A 23,745-nucleotide genomic window follows, 5' to 3' on the forward strand; every position below is an offset into this window, starting at 1 on the left:
AGGCACTCTGACAGTTACAAAGCCTTTTGAAACACCATCGTTGGCAGATGGACTTTTATAAATATAATCACAAAGCACTCCTAATGCAACACGGTGGCTAGTATTTCCTTGCGAACCACATAGGGCTTAATGACAAAGTTGAAAATATTAATCGGACATGAGAACTACATTATTGTACTATTAGATGGTCAAGTTGCTGTCACAATTTATCACAGCTATCCTTGAAACCAACACAAATAATAACTGGGCTCTGATAGTGAAACTGAAAAAAGAAGAAAACAACTGGCATTATACACACTAAAGAAAAGACAGAGAAATATTACTTCGGTTTTCAAGGTTCTCTAGTGGACAAAAGGTTTTTATAATAAACAAACAGGACTTGTAACAAGGTAATAGTTTCTAACACTCTGGCTCCTTTCCAGACATCCATCCATAGCTCAAGCACTAGAACGCTAACAGAAGTAATTTCTGCTGCCTCTTGCTGACAGAGCTTGTTGGCTTAACCCAGGACAGGGGAGAAACTGGAGCATTTCTCAAGGGAAGAAGAAATGAAGGAATGGGAAAGAGAACAATATCAGGGACTCCCAAGTCTGGAGAGAAAGTTTAAGATGAGTTTTATGCTTTGATATGGTTTTTTAATTTGCTAATAAAACCAAAGTCCACAGAGAGTTCATTTTGATAGTGAGCTAGATCCACAGCTGCTGTAAATTGCTGAAAAGTTTCTGCATCTCCTAGTAGTAACTAAGTCCAACATATATGAATAAGGCGGGCAGAACATGGCTGTCCATTTTTTGATGCGTCAGTGAAATTCCATCTTGACTGAAGGGCAGTCAGCCTACAAGCACTATGTGCTTCTTCAATCCTGAGGAAAATTTGGTTTGTAAAGTGTCACATCTTTGCAGCCATAGTTAGGCATTAGCTGTTGATATTAAAAACTCAGCTTTCTGAAAATAAACAAATCTTGGTCCCAGCATGCTTCTCAACCAAGCTATTCAGTCCAGTGATATACACTGGAAATACAAAATGCAGACTTACGTTTGTTAGCAAATTTCACAGCTTTTGTGATGCTATACTACCAAAGTATTTATAACCTTACCAGAAGCTTTTAATTAAACCAGATTTTAGATAGCACAGACAAAAATGGAACTGGAGTTTTGCCAGACATAAGGACTACAGAACGGAAGAACTAACTACAAAAAGCAGGCATTTACTCTGCAAAAAATTGCTAATACACTAGCTATGCCCAGTAATACTTTTGTTTTTAACACTGAAAATAACATATGTTCCCGCCACCCCACCCCCTTCAGGAAGGCTGTTCTAGATAGCGGGAGCTACTGAGGAAAAGGCTTTAGCACCAACAGTAGCCAGACTGTCTAGAGAGGCCTATAGGAAGCCAGTGCTAGAGAAGAGGAGGAAACAGGGATGTTAACACAGGGAAACAAAGCAGTGACAAGTCAATGCTCCAAAGGGAGTCATAGAAAGAAACAATCTCTCTATTTCAGCTTGTAAGCAGGGACTATCTTTATTTCATGTCTTGTACAGTGTTAACTAAATTATCAGCACTGAACAAATAAATAAAAGTAAATAATAATACCCCCTCTCCTGTGCAATTTCACTTCCCCTGGCCCAAGGAGCAGAAATGAAATACATGGAGCTTTTATATATGCCTCTCCCTCCCAAAGAAATTCTGTCATCAATCTTGCCACATTCCAGAATTTCTAAAAATTATTAGCATATTTATAAGTGATTTATACCAGTAAAACTGAGATAAGCATTTGGACCATTGCTATTGCATGGGATGCAAGTCAGGGTACGATTTGGACCTTGCTGTTATTTAACTTCACAGAATCTTTCCTGATTCATATAAAATGTTTGTACACTGCCATTTATCTTGTGCAATTCAAATGTTCCTAATGGAAATTCCAGTAGATGGTTAGAACCCTTTAAAAGGTTTTGGTTGGTTTCTACTGATGGACACTTTGAACCAATATAACGAGAAATCCGTTGCTTTGTTCCAAAACCTGGTTGCCAATTGGAACCAGTTTCAATTTTCAACTGGAATTTCCACTAGTGGCAGCAAAGACACACAATCAATCAGATTTCTGAGCTTGCCTAACGAAACACCCTTACAGGACCTGACATAACAGGGGTAACTGCCAGCAGTGTTGTGCTGCCATGTCCAAACCTTAGACTTAGATGGATACTAATGGGTACACGAGCAAGAGGATTCCTTATGTTCACAACAATGCAATCTTTTCTGCCACACTTCTTTCTAATTTCTTACTCCTGCCTCATTTTTATGTCATTTTAGAGATTACAGACAGTGGGATAGCCGCACTGGTGATCCTGGGAAGGGCAGAGGTGGTTTTACATCACTTTTCTCCCCCACAATCCTTAAGGCAGCTGTGACTTGAACTGGTGGATGGGTGCTTCTATGGAGCCACATTGTTGGCCCGGATTTTGGCAGCACATTGCGTCCCCAACATGCCCATCTGTTGGTTGAGGAAGAGGTAGTGGCACAGGGCTGACTATGCCATTCTTTCCCTTTCTGACATTGCATCGAAGCTGCCTTAAAGCAGCCAAGTCCCCTTTGTATCACGGGACTGAGTATCTGACCCTAAAACTATTGTACAGGTTAAGAAATACAGAACAGAACTATAAAAGGCAGACATAACCAGCTGGAATATTAAATATTTAAATATCACTCCATGTAATGATTGCGACTGACTCACCTGGTCACACCTTAACTGGGCTTTTGGTGTTCGAACGGTATCATGGATTTAGCCCCTAAGTCTTCTGTATTGATTCTGGTCATAGCTAGTCTGCAGTGGGGAAGTCTCCACTGGATTAAATAGCTCCATCCTCCTAAACCAACAGCCATAACCCTATTCTCTGGCACAGGGAATGTGCTGGGGGATGAAAGTAGCATATTGGGGATGGGAAGAATACATGGTTCCTCTGATCCGTCAATCCTCCAATGGCATATGGAAACTCATGCCAGGGAGCTGTAAGTAGAATCTTGACACCTCACCGTCACTACAATCCAATGTATTGAGCAGAGCATGGATGCAGGGGGGACTCTGACCCCTAATAAGCACCACTATTTCGGTCCAATTCACACTACTTTGGATGTTTGTGGTATCACAACCGCTGCTACAGAAGACAATTACATAATCTGATGATGATCTCTAGTGCAGATGCATCTTTGAAAAGTTCGTTGGCTACAGTTAGGTGAGCCTGCGCATATATACAGGCATTAGAGAGGGAGAGAGAGAAAGAGATTTATTTAAAGGCTCAATTGTGCGTTGCAGGGGCAACATGGGGCTGCAACACCCTAAGGGAAGCACAGGGAGGTATTCTGCCCCATGAAGGCAAAGTACATCCTGGAAGTTACAGATGTGCACAGGCTGTGTGCCTACCATTGCACCCTTTTACAGGGTATAGCTGTGTGAGCCAGGGAGAGTGGGTGACCAATGGAAACATCTCCTCTCCACCCTGCTTGGGGCACTGTTCACCCAAAGTGGCATATGGGCAGAACAGCCCATGACTATGCACGGCCTACAGATCTACTTGGCCTGTGCAATGAAGAAGAGGGAGGTTCTTGGTGTGCTCCCCAAACCCCGCACTGCATTCCTATGCTGAATTTGGCCCTAATTTGAAAAAAACAACAGCTCAATGTCAGCAATTCATTAATAAGGAATAGCATGTAAAATGTCCTTATCAGTCTATGATTTCTTCTCTCCCTGATTTGCGATTCTGTTCCTTCCTCTATTCCTCTCTGTGATTTCTTACTTAGGGCAGGTCTACACTACAGGGAAAAGTCGATCTAAGCTACGCAATTTGAGTTATGTTAGTAGCATAACTCAAGTCGATGTAGCTTGGATCTACTTACCGGAGTCAACGGGAGAGCAATCGGTGGTCAATTTAGGGGGTCTTCACTACACCCGCTAAATCGACCCCCAGTGGCTTGATCACTGCAGCGTCCATCCCACCTGTAGTAGAGACAAGCCCTTAGATTTTAATTGTCCTCAGTTATAGACAGATTTCTTATCTGCTTGTAAAACAGCATGAATGCCTATCACACCCAATTAATAATAAAAATAGTCTTATGGCTGCATGACCATGTCTGGGTTTGAATACAAATAAGAAAATACTTTGCCTCTTTGAAAATCTGGTCATGTCTCTGATGCAGGTACACAACTTTGCACAAACAAATCACTTGTAGGCCACAGTGTCGGTGCCCTTTTACACCTGAAAACAAATGGTGCATTTTATATACAGAAAACCCACTTATGTTTGATTTGTATATGTAATTTATTTAGGTGCACACGAAAGTGAAAATATTTGTAAATTATACACTAAAATAGAAGTCATGTTTTTAAAAGTTGGCTTTTGAAGTGATAGCCTGTGATGGAACAAAATTATCAGTGACATAATTGAAAAAAAAATCAGCTTTATTATCAAACATGATTTACAGACTGTAAGGAGGGGGAAGAAACCAAAATAGGGTTACAGGATGAATAAATACATGTATCTCTAAAATCATTTATGATATAGAAAATTTAATTTAATTTTCTGACAAATATTTCAAGTTTCATGGTTATCACTTTGCAAGGCAAAGGAAGGCAATATCAAAGCATCCAGATCTATCTTGATCTACTAGGGCTCATCCTCTAGCCTCTAACAAAGAGAAAAGGCCACAATTAGCACAATATTTACTTTCTTGCCAGCTAGAGCACATTCATCCACAAGGCATTAGATGCATCTGTGCATGTGACTATATAAAAAAAAACAATGTGGCTTAATGTAGTCCATACACATCATACTGCTATCCTGAACTGCTGTTAGTTTTGATGTGCATAGTTGCTGTGCATCCCAGAAGTGGCTGCATTACAGTGACAGAGGGAGTAATTCTTGGTTTATCTACTTTATAGCGAGATTATGAATTTGTTGAGTGTGCTGGGATTTCTGGATGAAAGGTTCTTTGTAAATGCCAGTTAATTATTATTAATTATTTTTATTCCCCCAGCACATGCTAAAATGGAGGTTCACTATACTCTATATTTGAAACTTGATTGCAAAGAGAAGCTTTGTTTACACAAATGATAGAGATGGTTTTACTTGCTGTGAAATATCTGAATACAAAACAGATTTCTGGAATCTCACTCACCCATAGCTCCTCAGCCACAATCCAGTCATGTGACTACTTAGTCCAGTAGAAGCTAAGTAAAGTTGCTATATTATTCACACATTAAAGTGAGACACCGTGGAGGGGGACTTCCTCACCTAATGTTAGCCTCCATAATCCCACCATGAATTCCTGCTGTGAAAGGAAGATGACACAGTTGACTGATGCGTTACAAAGAGATAGCCGGACCAAATAAAGCAACTACTGCTCCATCCTATTTTTTGTAGCTGTGTCATCTCTGTTTATGGCTTTGTATGAGTTCCAAATATACAGGAAAGGGACTCACGGACTGGGCCTTACAACATGTTACATTTTCTCTATCATGATTTCATTAACGAGTAGTTGTTTGGATTAGTGTATGAGTTATCAGAATATTTTATTAGAAAACACACCCAATATTTAAGGAACATTCACTTACCTCTACAACCCACGTGGCCCTTTCCTTTTTCAGGCAGAGTCCTCACTGGTCAACCCACAGCGGGCCTGGAAGCTTCAAGAGCTTCCTCATGGACCTCAAGAACGCTGCTTCATTGCCTTCTGACATGTTATGTATTTTAGTTGAGAAAAGGTACATTATGACTAAGTGAGGCCAAAAACTATCTGATGGTATTGCACTCTGACAGGGTTTGTGGGATGCTTTGGTGGTCAGCAGTTTCGGTCACATCCACAGGCATTTCATGCACAGAGCTATACATTTATGTTCTGCTACTTGTGGCACTGCCAGACTGTTTTTGCTTTTCTGGTGCAAGGCATAATGTTTGTGTTGAGGAACACTGTCTCGCATGACCGTCTCATAAATAAACTAGGAAAATGCAACCTAGATGGAGCTACTATAAGGAGGGTGCAAAACTGGTTGGAAAACCATTCCCAGAGAGTAGGTTCACAGTCATGCTGGAAGGGCATAATGAGTGGGGTCCCGCAGTGATCAATTCTGGGTCCAGTTCTGTTCTATGCCTTCATCAATGATTTAGATAATGGCATGCAGAGTACACTTATAATGTTTGCGGATGATACCAATCTGGGAGGGGTTGCAAGTCCTTTGGAGGATAGGATTAAATCCAGAATGATCTGGACAAACTGGCGAAATGGTCTGAAGTAAATAGGATGAAATTCAGTAAGGACAAATGCAAAGTACTCCATTTAGGAAGGAACAATCAGTTGCACACATACAAAATGGGAAATAACTGCCTAGGAAGGAGTACTTCAGAAAGGGATCTGGGGGTCATAGTGGCCTGCAAGCTAAATACGAGTCAACAGTGTAACGCTGTTGCAAAAAAAGCGAACATTATTCTGGGATGTGTTAGAAGGAGTGTTGTAAGCAATACACGAGAAGTAATTCTTCTACTCTACTCTGCTCTGATTAAGCCTCAACTGGAGTATTGTATCCTGTTCTGGGGCGCCACATATCAGGAAGGATGTGGACAATTTAGAGAGAGTCCAGAGAAGAGCAACAAAAATGATTAAAGGTCTAGAAAACATGACCTATGAGGGAAGATTGAAAAAACTGGTTGTTTAGTCTGGAAAAGAGAAGGCTGAGAGGGGACATGATAACAGTTTTCAAGTATGTAAAATGTTGTTACAAGGATGAGGAAGAAAAATTGTTTTTCTTAACCTCTGAGGATAGGACAAGAAGCAATGGGCTTAAATTGCAGCAAGGGAGGTTTAGGTTGGACATTAGGAAAAACTTCCTAACTGTCAGGGTGGTTAAGCAGTGGAATAAATTTTGTGGAATCTCCATCATTGGAGATTTTTAAGAGCAGATTAGACAAACACCTGTCAGGAATGGTCTAGATAATTAGTCCTACCATGAGTGCAGGGGACTGGACTAGATGACCTCTTCCAGTCCCTTCCAGTTCTATGATTCTATGAATCCATTTTGTTTAGCAAACCATTTCTACCGAGCAGTGGTTTTCAACCTGTGGTCACAGTCCCCAGGGGGGAGGGAAGGGGGGATCCACAGACTGTCTAAAAGGTCCAGGAAAGGTTGTCATTACTATAGAACTGCAGATTATGTCTAACATTTCCAAAAGGGGGCCGCATCTCCATTCAAAAATTTTTAGGGTCCACAAATGAAAAAAGGTTGAAAACCACTATAACACAGTATTCAAACATTATTGGTGGATTTGCAAACTGAGATAGTTAATGAGTAAGTTGCAAGGTCTGAATAATAGATAGATGTTTCTATGTTACTAGATTAATCAGCAGATGTCAAACATTGTTTACTGGGAATATGAACATTGATTTTCCTGGCACAAAAATGGTGGATGTCAGCGCAATACAACACAAGGCAGATAGCAGTCCAAGCACTTGAAGTGTCTCCAACTGGAGGAACAGTTTGGACTTCATGGGTGGGATTTTCTGAAGTGCTCAGGGTTGATCTAATTTTGTTACTACTGACATCAATGAGAGCGAATTCAGTCCAATGCTGAGCATTTTCACAAATCAAATACCATAGATAGTATAGTACGCTGTGGATTTGATTCTTTTCTCACTTACTGTACACTGATTTTATACCAGTGTAACTATGACTTCAATTTAGTATTGTAAAGGGGAAAACAAAGAGTAATTTAAGCACCCCTTGATCCATTCTGTATTTTCAACTTGAGTCCTAGATACCTGTTCATAGCAGAATCTGACTTTTAAAAAATATACATATATAATTTGGTAAATCTTAAAACATTCTATATGCAGTGTTGTTATAGCCATGTAGGTTCCAAAATATTAGAAAGACAAGGGGGGTGAGATAATATCTTTTATTGGACCAACTTCGGTTGGGGAGAGCTCTGTGTAGTTCAAAAACTTGTCTCTCTCACCAACACTAGTTGGTCCAATAAAATATATTACCTCACCCCCCTTGTCTCTCTAAAATGTTCTATATTCATTTACATTTCAAGTTGAGATGCAGGATTTCAGAAAATTCTGATAAAAGTATGTAAAGCTATGTGTGTATGTGAATGAACCCCGCAGTTCTCACAGTCATGTGGGTAATCAGTTTCAAGTAATTTTTCAGAGCCTTTTTTGCAACCTAAGCAGTATTACATTGGCTGACATATTACAAAGCCTCTCTGTTTATCAGAATCTTAAAATATCCTGAACTAATAAATCAAAAATACTTCAAAATTATTATCTGTTGTGGTGAGTGGAACATTTACCCGTATTTTTTGAAATAATTTGTGCAACATAGATCAGTTACAAAGTGTGTTCAAATAACAGATGTAATACCTATACAACAAGATACTATAATTTACGCTGGGTGGGAAACAGTTCTCCCATCCTGTGAACATTTCATATTTGAAAATATTTTCTTGTTCTGCACAGGGATGAAAGTGAGACCTTTCAAATGTTTTCACCAGTGTGTGTATATGTGTGAGCGAGAATATCCTGGTGGTTAGGGTGCTCATGTGAGATCTGGGAGAACCAGGTTCAAGTCCCTACTCCAAATCAGACAGAGCAGGGTCTTGAACCTGAGTCTCCCACATCCCTGGTGAAATACCATAACCATTGGGCTCTTGGCTATTCTGGTGGCCTTTGTCTCTCCCCAGAAATCCTGGACCTCAGAAACCAACCCTTTCCTATGAAAAGTTTCAGTTTTGATGAACTGTCATTTTCCGATGAAAAACCATTTCGGCAAAAAATTCCCAACCATCTTTAATTGCAATGCTATTATTAACCAAATCCCATTACTGATGAGGACAAACAAGTAGTGATATTTGTGAGAATAGTCTAGACAGCTGATAAAGAGGTCTCCTTGGGCCCAATGCAGCAAACACTTAAGCATAGTGTCATAAGGTGGCTCTTGCCCTTTAAGAGGGAAGAAGCCAGCACATCTGTGACTGGTGAGCTAAGCCCAGTTGCATTTAAGAGAAGGCACCTGGCACTAGAGGGAAGAAGAAGATTTGCTGAGTGAGAAAAGGGGCAGAGAGAGCAGGCATGGGGCTCTCAATGACTAAGAGAGAGTGCAGAGAGCCAAAAGTTCTGCAGGAGCTCCCTGGGAATGGGGTGATGAGCCAGAAGCCAAGAGACCTGGGTAGTGAGTGGGAGAAGGAGACTCTGGAGCAGGAGGAAGGCCCAGAGAACACCTCATCCAGTACAAAGGGAAGAGAACTGGCATAAGTTTCTCCCTTCACACTTAAAATGTTTTCCATGGCTGGAATATCCTGTGGTTTGATACTCTAGTTACCGGTCATGATTGGAATAAACTTTTCACAGCAAGGACTTATTTTGTGTGTCGGCAGGGCCTAGCAGATTGGATACAAATAAATAAATAAAAGGAGACACCCGTAACTTGGTGTATGGAAGTACTGGTACTGCATATTCTAACAAAAGATGTGCTTTATATTGTATGTTGAAGAGCTTTTAAACATTTATTTCTCGGGAATTATAAAACCAAACCTTTGCATGACTGCAATGATCATGCTTTATACTATAAACTATTTATAAATGTTCCCTTAAAGAATTAATTATTAATATACTTTTATGATTAATTCTTATTGATTTTCATAAAGAAACAGACAGTGGCAAGTACAAAAAGGTAAGAAATTAGAAAAAAAATGTTTTAATAAATGGTTATGAATTGTAATAGAATCCTAGAGGTTAGTAGGTAGATTTTAACCACTTATAGCACTTTCTACTGATGTGCTCCTACTAAAGTGCTTATAACAGGGGTGGGCAAACTTTTTGGCCCGAGGGCCACATCTGGGAATAGAAATTGTATGGCAGGCCATGAATGCTCAGAAAATTGGGGTTGGAGTGCAGGAGGGGGTAAGGACTCTGGCTGGGGGTGTGGGCTCCGGGGTGAGACCAGAAATGAGGAGTTCAAGGTACAGGAGGGGGCTCCAGGCTGGGGTGGGGTAAGGTGCGGGGGGGGGAGGGGGAAAGAGGGTTCCGCCTGGGGGTGCGGGCTTTGGGGTGAGGCTGGGATGAGGAGTTTAAGGTGTAGGAGAGTGCTCCGGGCTGGGACCGAGGAGTTTGGAGGGCGGGAGGGGAATCAGGACTAGTGCAGGGGGCTGGGGTGCAGTAATGGATCTTAATGGATCTAGACTGTTCTCAGTGATGGCAGAAGACAGAACAAGGAGTAACGGTCTCAAGTTGCAGTGAGGGAGGTTTAGGTTGGATATTAGGAAAATCTTTTTTACTAGGAGGGTGGTGAAGCACTGGAATGCGTTACCTAGGGAGGTGGTGGAATCTCCTTCCTTAGAGGTTTTTAAGGTTAGGCTTGACAAAGCCCTGGCTGAGATGATTTAGTTGGGGATTGATCCTGCTTTGAGCAGGGGGTTGGACTAGATGACCTCCTGAGGTCCCTGCCAACCCTGATATTCTATGATTCTATGAAGGGGTTCAGGCTCCATCTGGGGGTGCGGACTCTGGGGTGGGGCTGTGGAGGAGGAGTGTGTTTGGACTCCTATTTCAACTCCTATTAAACCCTGATGGCATATCTCAGAAAACTGACTGAATAAAAGAAAGAGTTAAAACTCCAAACTTAAAGATGTTCTCACAAAAACAAAGGAAATATAACTGTGAAGAAAGAATTACAACCCTGATGTTAATAAACTACACATTCATAAGACGAAAACAGTACCCATGAAGGCATGGAAACAATGAAAGGGTGACAGCTACCAGCTTTGAATAATGCCTCACAAACTGACCTTCTGATACCCAGCTTAGACAGTAAGCACTCCACAACTCATCCTGTCCATCTCCATAAGGAAGCTGCCACAGACAGCTAAGAACAACAAAGGACACTCAAGAAGAAACCACCCCAAGTCTCCCCAAGACTTCAACACAGAATCACAGTGGATTGGTGAGAGAAAGTTAACTAAAATACTGCCATGGGATTAGATTTAAACTCTTGTAATGGTTTTATAGGAATATGAAACTGCTGTTGTAACTTACAATATTAATAGTTTCTCGTGTTAATCACAGATGGTTAGACCATGTATTTCTGGAGAGGAGACAGTGGCTAAATATTGGTAAACGCAGAAACATTGGAGATGTTGGATGTAAGATTCTTAATATTGGTTAACTGGCCTGTCTCATGACAGCTCCTTAAATGGCTTCGTCTAAGTAATTAATTTAAATATTTTTTTAGCTTCATCGTATATAATTATAAACTGGCTGGTTATTTATTAATAACCAACAGGTTCCCCTTCCCTGAAACAAAATTGTTTTGCCCATCTATAAACATTCTTAGTTATCTAAGGATATACTAAAGAACAGATTCACAATAATTTTAGGAAACAATATATTTTGGTCTTAATTTACCAAGAGAAAAGCACCTACCCAAGAAGTTGTCATTCTCAAGAGTAAAAATAACAGGAGTACTTGTGGCACCTTAGAGACTAACAAATTTATTAGAGCATAAGCTTTCGTGGGCTACAACCCACTTCTTCGGATGCATATGCATATGACTCCCTCAGGGAACAGATGGGCAGGATCCCCTGGGAGAATAACATGAAGGGCAAAGGGGTCCAGGAGAGCTGGCTGTATTTTTAAAGAATCCTTATTGCGGTTGCAGGAAAAAAACATCCCGATGTGTAGAAAGAATAGTAAATATGGCAGGCGACCAGCTTGGCTAAACAGTGAAATCCTTGCTGAACTTAAACGCAAAAAAGAAGCTTACAAGAAGTGGAAGATTGGACAAATGACCAGGGAGGAGTATAAAACTATTGCTCAGGCATGCAGGAATGAAATCAGGAAGGCCAAATCACACTTGGAGTTGCAGCTAGCAAGAGATGTTAAGAGTAACAAGAAGGGTTTCTTCAGGTATGTTAGCAACAAGAAGAAAGTCAAGGAAAGTGTGGGCCCCTTACTGAATGTGGGAGGCAACCTAGTGACCGAGGATGTGGAAAAAGCTAATGTACTCAATGATTTTTTTGCCTCTGTCTTCACAAACAAGGTCAGCTCCCAGACTGCTGCACTGGGCAGCACAATATGGGGAGAAGGTGACCAGCCCTATGTGGAGAAAGAAGTGGTTCGGGACTATTTAGAAAAACTGGATGTGCACAAGTCCATGGGGCCGGATGCGCTGCATCCGAGGGTGCTAAAGGAGTTGGCGGATGAGATTGCAGAGCCATTAGCCATTATTTTTGAAAACTCATGGCGATCGGGGGAGGTCCCGGATGACTGGAAAAAGGCTAATGTAGTGCCCATCTTTAAAAAAGGGAAGAAGGAGGATCCGGGGAACTACAGGCCAGTCAGCCTCACCTCAGTCCCTGGAAAAATCATGGAACAGGTCCTCAAGGAATCAATTATGAAACACTTAGAGGAGAGGAAAGTGATCAGGAACAGTCAGCATGGATTCACCAAAGGGAAGTCGTGCCTGACTAACCTAATTGCCTTCTATGATGAGATAACTGGCTCTGTGGATGAGGGGAAAGCAGTGGATGTGTTATTCCTTGACTTTAGCAAAGCTTTTGACACAGTCTCCCACAGTATTCTTGCCGCCAAGTTAAAGAAATATGGGCTGGATGAATGGACTGTAAGGTGGATAGAAAGCTGGCTAGATCGTCGGGCTCAACGGGTAGTGATCAATGGCTCCATGTCTAGTTGGCAGCCGGTTTCAAGCGGAGTGCCCCAAGGGTCGGTCCTGGGGCCGGTTTTGTTTAATATCTTTATTAATGATCTGGAGGATGGTGTGGACTGCACTCTCAGCAAGTTTGCAGATGACACTAAACTAGGAGGCGTGGTAGATACACTAGAGGGTAGGGATCGGATACAGAGGGACCTAGACAAATTAGAGGATTGGGCCAAAAAAAACCTGATGAGGTTCAACAAGGATAAGTGCAGAGTCCTGCACTTAGGACGGAAGAATCCCATGCACTGCTACAGACTAGGGACCGAATGGCTAGGTAGCAGTTCTGCAGAAAAGGACCTAGGGGTCACAGTGGACGAGAAGCTGGATATGAGTCAACAGTGTGCTCTTGTTGCCAAGAAGGCTAACGGCATTTTGGGCTGTATAAGTAGGGGCATTGCCAGCAGATCGAGGAACGTGATCGTTCCCCTTTATTCGACATTGGTGAGGCCTCATCTGGAATACTGTGTCCAATTTTGGGCCCCACACTACAAGAAGGATGTGGAAAAATTGGAAAGAGTCCAGCGGAGGGCAACAAAAATGATTAGGGGTCTGGAGCACATGACTTATGAGGAGAGGCTGAGGGAACTGGGATTGTTTAGTCTCCAGAAGAGAAGAATGAGGGGGGATTTGATAGCAGCCTTCAACTACCTGAAGGGAGGTTCCAAAGAGGATGGAGTTCGGCTGTTCTCAGTGGTGGCAGATGACAGAACAAGGAGCAATGGTCTCAAGTTGCAGTGGGGGAGGTCCAGGTTGGATATTAGGAAACACTATTTCACTAGGAGGGTGGTGAAGCACTGGAATGCGTTACCTAGGGAGGTGGTGGAGTCTCCTTCCTTGGAGGTTTTTAAGGCCCGGCTTGACAAAGCCCTGGCTGGGATGATTTAGTTGGGAATTGGTCCTGCTTTGAGCAGGGGGTTGGACTAGATGACCTCTTGAGGTCCCTTCCAACCCTGATATTCTATGATTCTATGGTGTTTTCTAAAGTATGTAAAAGACTAAATAGTGAGAGACATACCCATAAGGTGGCTGTAAGAGAAACAATTAGTAAGAGCTGGCCTACCCAATTCTTGTTTCAGTAAACTAAATACTTTTAATAATTTAATATCCAACCTAAACCTCCCTCACAAACAATTTCAAATTACCCCTTTCTGTCACACATCCAGCCACAACCAGAATTAAGTCAATGTTATAACTCAAACAACACTTCCATCAGTTTAGCAGAATAACCCGAACCATATACTTTCTAGCTAAGATCTTTGTCAGAAAGAGCATTGTATAGTTATACTTCTTTTAGCTTTGTCAGGTTTCATTCTAATTGCACTGTCATGACATCTTCTGAGTAACTAGTAAGTATTTCAGAATTAATATTGGATAGAGGTAGACATGAGATACTAGTGTTGGACAAATGCTTTCCAATGAAATTATATCAGTAAGAGAAATGATCCTTTTTTATGCTAGTGTTAGTTTATTCAGGAGAAACTATCACCATAACAACTCAAGAGCAGCTTTATGCACTTGAAAGTTTCAGTTTCCATTATATGACTCCTTTATTCACCATTTACATTCAGCATTAGAGCTGAATTCAATAATTCATAACAACTAATGTATTCAGTAAATTTTGCTTCTTTTTCTGATTGTGAATTATCCAAAAATGGTATGCAACTTTCTCAAGTTCATTTAGTATTAGAAGTTATTCACCAAATAATTTTGTCAAGTAATCCCTAGTGTTTCTTTTGACTATTCAGTATAGAACATTTGAGCTGTTTTGGTTTTCCAGAATAGATGAACGCAGCTGTTAAGATCAGGTACCTATTGCAAAAAATCTTCATTATGAATTTTAAAATTTGCTTCTCATAAATATTCTTCAATATTCACTTAATATTCATCAAGCATTTCTGTCAGCAAATTTGTTCATTCGAAAGAAGCACAAAGTGGTTGCAACTGCAGTCAAAGTAATTTGTCTAAATATGAACTAATATCTGCAGAATTTATTTTTATTTTGAGTATTCACTCAGCCCTGTTTAGAACATCTGCTGACTTGTGTGTAGGTCAGTACTGGAAGTGACGTACAGTAACATGACTTCTGGATAAGGAGAAGGTTGATCATTGGAAATATCAAAATCTATTTTTTCAACAATCAAAAATTGTCTATAAACTTTCCTTTGTGTTAGTGTCTCCTGGCAAATGTCCTGAAAGCAAGGGATTTTGTGAAGGCCACTAGCATACCTATGGTGTGGACTGCTAATGGTTTTTCATTAATGGGCATATAAGCAAGCAGGTTTTTCTTATTTGCTATCTAAAGAAGAGCTTAGCTTTAGGGCAACATTAGACATAAGCAAGCTTCGTGGCTAGCTTGGCACTACATTTCAAGGCAGCACAGTGTCTCAAGGAGATGTTCCACTGTAGGAAAAAAAGGCTCCATGCTCTAAGACTCCATCACTTGCAGTACAGGATACGGAAGAAGCCTTGATGGCCAAAATACAAGTTCCCTACACAGACGGGTCCTGAGATAGTAAGAGCACTGAGGAAACTTGAGAGGCATAGCAGAGATGGGGATATCTGAAAGTGGGAACATGATATGGGGGAACCATTCTACTTGGAAGGTGGGAGGTGGAAATACCAAAATATTCTCTGTATAAGGCACCATCATATACCGGTAATTACCAACCCTGCCTGAAGTCAGGGTTTTTCCACTTTTTGCCTGCTTTTTTCCTAGCAAGTGGATTAGAGGGATATCGATTTCAAGATATGAAAGTGGAGTTTCCTTCTTGAATGATATATTTGACAGTTCCTACAGACTGAAATCATTATACTTGATGCAGCCAATGGCTTCTACTTTCTGATGATGAATACATTCATTCCTGCGGTATACATAATTCCCTATTGTTTGTATATACTGAGTGAGCTTTTCAAGCAAAAGGTTTTTTACTTAGCAGGATTCCAGTAAGACGCTCACAAACTTTTGTAGAATGCTTAAAACTGGGCACACACTTGTCATACCTAGCACAGTTATCAGTTGACATTCACTGTCAAGATAACAGGTCAAACAGTGGGATTAACCAGAATTTGAGTGCTTTGTTATATTGCTACCATCGTACACAAGGAAAAATCCATATCTGAGATGCTGTGTTGTGACCCAAATATTAAGCACACTCTCCACCAGTTTTTGAATGTTTTCAGCTGTGTATGTGTTTATAAGAAATAGGCAACTTGTAGGATCTATTGCAGCTACTCCCACTGCTTAGACATGGTGCTGGTGACAGCACTACATATGCCAGGCCCAAAACAGTGCTAAAAATATCCTGACAGCATCACCCATGAGCCTCAAAACTAACCTAATTAAGAGTTTTCATGCGTGGGTTTATTATGCTCTAGGAATTATTGTGGGAAAGTTCTCTGGTCTTTGTTATACAGGAAGTCATACTAGATGATCACAATGGTCCCTTCTGGCCTTGGAATCTATGAATCTAAACACAAGGAGAAAAGCAAAAGAGTGATCCTGCTCCCAATGAAGTCCGTGACAAAACTCTCATTACCTACAATAGAAGGGTGATCAGGACCCCATTCAGCCCAAATTATATCTTGGTTGACTATCATTTAAACAGCTTGCCGTGTTCTAATGTGGCTGCTTTTATATATATCATATTTATAGGGCTGTATTGTGTTTAAAAAAAGTAAAGTTAGAAGAAAAACATCTGGCAAGATCTTGATCAGAGAGATACTATTCCAATGTATTCTAGCCATAACACTACATAGCTTTCTATGTATACATATTTTAATCACAGCATATAGAAAAACCTCAAATTAGCATATTCACTCTTACAACATAATTTGAATTTGTTCAAATTCACAGTTAATAAAGATACATATACCAGTTCTATTCTTTCAATGAAAAAAACATTTGCAGACTGGAACATTGTCTATCTTCATAATTATTAACTGTGTTTGATTACTTACAGAAATGAGGGAATGGAAGGGATCATGATAGGTCATCTAGTGCAGTTCCATGTACTGAGGAAGGATTAAGTATTATCTAGAGCATCCCTTACAGGGGTATGTCTAATCTGTTCTCACACACCTCCATTGACAGAGATTCCACAACCTCCCTAGGTAAATTGTTGCAGAGCTTAACTACCCTGACAGTTAGGAAGTTTTTCCTAATGGCTAACCTAAATCTTTGTTGCTGCAATTTAAGCCCATTACTTCTTGTCCTGTCCTGAGTAGATAAAGAGAATAAGTTATCACCCTCCTCTTTATAACAACCTATTACATACTTGAAGCCTATTATCATGTCCCCCCCTCAGTCTTCTCTTCTCCAGACTAAGCATGTTTTCTAGACCTTTAATCACTTTTGTTACTCCCTAATTTGTCCACACTGACTTGAAGACAACTAACTTGTGTAAGTAATTCTTAGCTTGTTCTTTCCCTATTTGCCTCAGGTCATAACCCATTTACACTGATATTCGCTATGTTAGTTATCTGATCACTGCTAATCTTTTGGTGAAAACTGAAAGAAAAAAGGCATTTAACACTATCACCATTGCTGTGTTTTTGTTATTGTCTTTCCCTCCTCACTGAGTAATGGGCCTACCCTTGATCTTTCTCTTGCTTCTAATGTATTTATAAAATGTTTTCTTGTTACCCTGTATTTTGTCCCTACATGCTTGTGGGTTTTTTTAATATTCATCCTTCATAATCTGACATAGTTTCTACCCTGTGGATGACTCTGTTTTTGAGTTTCAAGTTACTGAAGACCTCCTGATCTCTTACCGACCTTCTTTGCCCTTAATAGAGTGTCTCTAAAAACTGCCAACTCTCCTGAACTCTTTTTTTCTTTAGACTTGCTTCCCATGGGATTTTACCTACCCATTCTAAAGTTTGCTGAACTCTGCCTTCCTGAAGTCCATTATCTTTATTTAGCTGTTTTCCCTCCTACCATTCCTTAGAATCCTCTATCATTTCATGATCACTTTCACCCACACTGCCTTCCACCTACTCCCAAGAAAGGAGGCTGCCTTGATAAATCTATACATTCTGGAGGCTACTTTTCTTTCATAAAATGGGCAGGACCAGGAGACAGCATATCTGGCTAGCTTAAGGCCCTACTAGTAGTATTATGAGAAAACAAACACATCACTTGGAAATACATACTTAGTTTTACAAACTACTTTTTCCTACTCAAAAATTCAGTGATTAATAAAACCAATACTCCAGTGTGTGTGGTATATAGAGGATAACCACACCTCTCAGATGCTGGAGACAGTTGGCTGTCAGCTCAGCCTCGCTCCGCAACCAAGACATATAGCTGTAACAACTGCACCCCCTGGAAAGTGTTTATCTTGTAGCTGTGCGCTGCAGTAATTTCCGAGAGCAGAAGGGAATGGTGAGATTGTACTTGTCAAAAAGCAAAGGGCTAGACTCTATCTAGCAGTGACAAGGTGGAACAGAATGAATAGGAAGGAGGAAGGATCATATCCCCACACCCACCTTAGGGTGGCTGCATACGGGTCAGTTATAACTGCAGCTGGTTGGAACCTATGAGTGGAGAATGAGCAGACTAGCAGATGGAGCCATAGCTCTGGCCTCCTCACCCACATGTGTTTACCTGTGGCACTCACTGGCTGAGTAGGGGTGAGGGACTACGTGACATCTTTTAAATGAGTGTTGGCAAATTATCCCTCCACCAGTAGAACTGAAGAGTCCAGGAGGGATTGTGCCTCTCTGAGGAATTGTGCTCCCTCTGGGGTCTTATACACCATCCATTTCTGTAAGCTGCATGCACAAAGCACAATTGTACCCCAAGAAATCTTTACAGCACATGACAGTACTGAAATGTCAATGCCCTGAACTTTTGGGGACATGCTAATCAGCTGCCTCATTCCCATCTCTCCTATTCCGCTGGACATTCCCCATCTGCTGGTGGCTGGCAGCTCCATGTCCCTGAGGGTGGCTCCTATTTCCTCTCTTGCGCTTCATGTAGCAGCTGTCCATAGAGACAGCTAGGCTGGCTCCTCCTTGTTTCCAGCTGTTTTCCAGGCCACCAGGCTGTGCTTTGCAATGATGAGCCAAGATATCTGTAGAGGCAGCTGAAAGCATGGAAAACAGAAAAGGCCAGCTCTCTGCAAACTACTAGAAAGTGCTCTGCAGACCATGAGTGGTACATGGACAACATTTGAGAACACTGCTTTACAGATAGATTGTATTCTACATAAAAACTTAAAAAACACCACTTTACAATTTTAGAAACTTTTGTAGTACTACAGCTAGCAGCCTGAGAGATGACTTATGTTATATGGTACTGTAAACTGGTGGACAGTTTCATCAGTCAGGGAATGGAAATAAGCTTCAAGCCTATGTCGTTTTAAGGTCCTTTAATTGGACTTATTAATTTCCACTAAACAATCATAAAAACATAGTAAGTCAACTGAAAAATACTGGGCAGCAACTCCCCAGAGGCTTTCTCCACTTGATTCAGCCAGAAGGGGAGAAAACACATCCTTCCTGATTTGTTCCACTTTCCCCATCCTTTTATGCTCTACCTATGCAGCACCTTTACTTTGTCAGAGGTACTGATTATGATAGCAACCGAAAGTCAATGTTAACTATAAATGATGGAATACAAAGGAAGATATCTTGGGATTATAATGGCATTAATAGAAGCTCCAGCGTTCAAACTGTAAAAAAGCTTCTGTTATACTCCGAGAATTTTTATTTACTTAAGAAATGTTGAAGAAAGAATTTTTGAGTTAGGACTTACTACAAATTTAAGACTAACTGTTTTTTTTCAAACGTGTCTAATGCTTATTTGAAAATAATTCAAAAACAGCCAGGTTTAACTATAAACTTTATCTCTACAACATGAATGTACTTTTATTTTAAGTTAATATATGCAATTATACCATTTAAACAAAAATGTTAACTAGAACATCAAATATGCCTCACTATGCCTTTGTTCTGACAGAAAAGAAGTGGTGTTTTTGTGTAAAATTATTGCAGTCTTCAAAATTATATCTAATCTATATCTATATAGAGATAGAGAGAGATAGAGAGAGAGACTGCAGAGTCGTCAAATCAAATTTGATATATATGAATGAAGACTCCACTGTCTATATATTAAAGGTAGATCTTCCTACTCCTACTTCAGAATACAGCAAACTGTTCAAACTTGGAACGGCTGACACATGAACTAAATCATTCACTAATAAAACATGCCCAATATTTCAGCAGTTAAAACACTTACAGAGTCTCCCCGACGTCCTTCTGGTCCTGTAGAACCAGGCTTCCCAACTTCTCCCTTTAAAATGAAAAGAGTGTTAAATGGGAAACTTAGCCAAGACAAAAAAATAACCTTTCTGTGCAAAAAGAATAGTGAATTCAAATGGTAACACATTTTTAGATGTAAAATAATGAGACACCTATCTAGGCTCTTTTAACATGTTACTTTTAACATCATTAATACAATCTCGTCAGCATTAAAGAACCCTTTCAACAGGAACTCAGCCAACTGACTCCTAAGAAATGCCTGTTCATCCCACTCATCATTGTATGAAGCTCACCATTTCCAAACCCCCTATGAAACAGATGCCTTTTAAAGATACGTTGAAACACAGAATGAAATGTCAATTCAGAATTTTATTCTTTACTTCATAAAGATAATGTACTTTACTCAACATATGTATCATTGAAATATACAATCTGTCATTCAAACATGTAAACACATTACTTAACAATATTATAATGTACGTTTAATTGTGTAAAACTATCCCCAATAGAAATACATTGTTAATTTTTTGTGGAAAAAACACTACTGTGAAAAGTATTCCTGTTCCATCACATAACTTAAAAACGTATGACACTTGTTAAAAATATTATCCCATAGCTGGTTATATGCACATGCATACTGAAGTTCAGTCTGAAATATATTTTACTGCCAAAAACCTGGCAGAATAATTCCTTCTTAATTAGAGGAATTATTAAGTGTCATTATTAGCTGCTTGTTACAACATGTAGTGTGACGGGTGTTCGTATTACTGATGATGAAACTCACATGCTCTATTAATAGTAAAAACTAGCTCTTAGGTGTTTTTTCCTTCAACTGAGGAAGTGGTCTCTGTTTGCACTTACCATTAAAATGTTGAGGAAGTGTTTGATTAATAAATGTTGTACCCAAATAAAATAAAGAAGCTAATTCAAAGACTCCCAGCATCAAATAATTGAAAGATAAAATAATCCAAGATCCTGCATATGGGGAGGACTCCAAATGATAATCCATAGACCAGTGCACTGGTGTGGAGCTCCACTAAATTCGGTAAGGCTCCACACAAGAGCTAGAACTGAAAAGTGAATGGTTAGAGAGTAAGATTCAAAGCAGATGAAAGATGGACACATCAACTTCAGTATTTTCTGAAGTCTCAAAAGATTTATAGATTGAATGATCCTACCAAGAGCCACACTGAGATCAAATGAGATAAGCGGAGGGGGGGAAAGATCCAAGGTCAGAAACTAGGCTAGATCCAGAGAAGTGAAGTTTCATGACTGTGAAAGGATTCAAATAAAACAGAAAGCTGCCAAGAGTTCCATGAGAACTCCAAAGTTTGCTGAGGAAATGAAGTTTGAAGGACAAGGGATGATAATATAGTGTCATAACTGAGAAAAAATGTGGCAGCTGTGCAAGACAAACTATAGGATTTTAAAAGTACTGTGGAACTAACCAAACCAGTGGCCATTTTGAGTTTGCATATCTGAAATGATTATAAAGGACTACAGAACATTTTTGACTCTTGAATTTAGGCATTTTGCTCAAATATGCATCTACAAGTAAAACAAAAGCATTAAAAACCTCAAAAGTCAGATTTGCTGCTCAGAGAAAGCAAGTCGCTGGCCTTGCCTTCTCTAAGCCAAAGATCTTTGTGCTTAAAAGTGTTTTAACAGGGCTGCAGCAAAACCAGTTTATAACACAGTCTGGCCAGCCTGTGTGGTTTGGGAATAAACTGTGATTTTAACGCATGTTTAAAATCCGGGTCCAATGACAATTCCAGGCAATTCTTGAACACTTTTTTTTTTTTTTTTAAACAAAAGTGTAGCCTAGCCACATCGCCCAGCTGAATCACATTATAAACTGTGAGGGAGAGTCCTGTGGTATTGTGGCGGAAGTGACAATCCACACACGTTACTTCACAGCAGATCCCATAAAGCCTATGGAAAACACTGTGATTTTCTCTGAGAGAACTGATCTATCTTCAGCCTTATACCAATCTCATGATCATGGTATTTTGGTGCCTAATCTACACAGCTATGTATTGAAAAAATCCTCTTAATTTACTAGATAGAGTGCATGCTGTCTTCTGTGTCTGTCTTTTAAGCTGTAAGCACTTTGGGGTAGGGACTATCTTTATTTCTGTGCTTCGTATTGTGCCAAGCACCATGTTAGTGTTAAAAAAATATATATCATAATTGCAGGTATGATTCCAGCTACCATTGTTACTAAGAGTAGTCCTCTGAAAATTATTTCAAGGCACTTCTGAACTATTGCACTACCAAGCTATGACCAAATAATTATGTTCTGATTCAAAACATGCATGTTATTCCTTACTAAAAACTCAGAGAAATAGAAACAAAAACCAAAAAGTTCCAGAAATGAGTGTACATAAATAAAATATTTATACAAGTTAAGGTATAATAAGTTGCTGTCAATTTAAATTACAAAACCTGGGTATGCAGCAACAATTTCTTTCACATTCTTTCCCAGAACAAATATGTTTAAGAAATTTTGTAAGAGAACAGAAAAGCTCCAACAAAGACAGACATTTTTTAAATCCTCTGATTTTGATTACAATGGACCCAGAATGAAATACTGCAGATGGTAAAGGGAAGCTGATAAAATGTTTGAACGAAGCAGAAATAAAAGACTTCTGTTAACTATTATATTCTGAAGCAATTATGGCGCAAACTCTTTCTCACACTCAATAATAAATTAACTTTGTGAGTGACGGGAGTAAATGAGACTTCCCGCACACAACTATTTCAAGAATATTCCACAAAAGGAGATGAAAAAAGTGGTGACCTTTTGGGCCTGTCATACACTTATACTAAAATAGTTAATTAAAGGAAATAAAGACAAATGAATTTTAGTCTAAATGTATACATTTATATTTTTTTAATCATATGGTTTACTGTAAGAGTGAAGGCAGGTTATATACTCTCAAAATTCATGTTTTTCAAAGACATACATTTCTTGAACAGGCCATAAGCACATATAAATTTGTTAGAAATTTTATGGAAAACTCTGCGTCAAACAAAGTGATTAACTGGAATCCAACCCATTTTATCATATACCAGGGATGAGAGAAAATTATGAGATTGAGTTTCATTTGGTTCTGATAAAATGAGAGTTCTGGGATGCTGCATATTTGATTTTATCACCCAAGTAGTCTCAGAAGCAGGAAAACAGCTACTTTCCATACCACAATATTCAGTATAGATTTTCAAATGGGATTCCATACTCTTGTATGCACTCAATTTGGATACCAAATCCAAATCCTCCGATGCATTTATACAAGTCAGAGTTGGGTGATTTCTCAGATATATGTGAATAATCATGACTTGCATGCATCAAGGAGATTCAGACCAAAGTCAGGTGAATGGAAAAATGCTGAAAACTAAATTGAATGGTGAATAAAAACGTGAAATGTTTAAATACTAGAGAAATCCAAAACACTATCAGTTGCTGAAGCATGAAGTAATTTCTTAATAAACTATCATCAGAATCTTTACTAACTTTATCCAGTTTGTTCTGCTAGTGCATTTCTGAAAGGTGCAGACAAATCAGAAAATAAGGACTAAACCAAATAAGCTTATTACAATTATGGCCCCAAAAATTTGCCAATTTGACCTAAGATTAAGTAGATAAGCTGAGTATCTTCATTATTCCCTTGTACTTCCTTCCTATAACATCTAAAGGAAATACTTCAAACAGTGCAAATAT

General features: G+C 39.6%; 1 protein-coding gene across 2 annotated transcripts in view; it reads right to left on the reverse strand.

The window, feature by feature from the left end:
• The window catches only part of LOC135876406 (collagen alpha-1(XXI) chain-like), a 155,937-nt gene that overhangs the window by 62,416 nt on the left and 69,776 nt on the right, over positions 1–23,745 (reverse strand). For both annotated transcript variants that reach the window (XM_065401602.1, XM_065401601.1), the window contains one exon: positions 20,002–20,055. In XM_065401602.1, the coding sequence (XP_065257674.1) occupies positions 20,002–20,055 (54 nt within the window). The remainder of the gene's footprint in view (positions 1–20,001; positions 20,056–23,745) is intronic.

Source organism: Emys orbicularis, chromosome 3, assembly GCF_028017835.1.
Source record: "Emys orbicularis isolate rEmyOrb1 chromosome 3, rEmyOrb1.hap1, whole genome shotgun sequence".
Taxonomy (NCBI): domain Eukaryota; kingdom Metazoa; phylum Chordata; order Testudines; family Emydidae; genus Emys; species Emys orbicularis.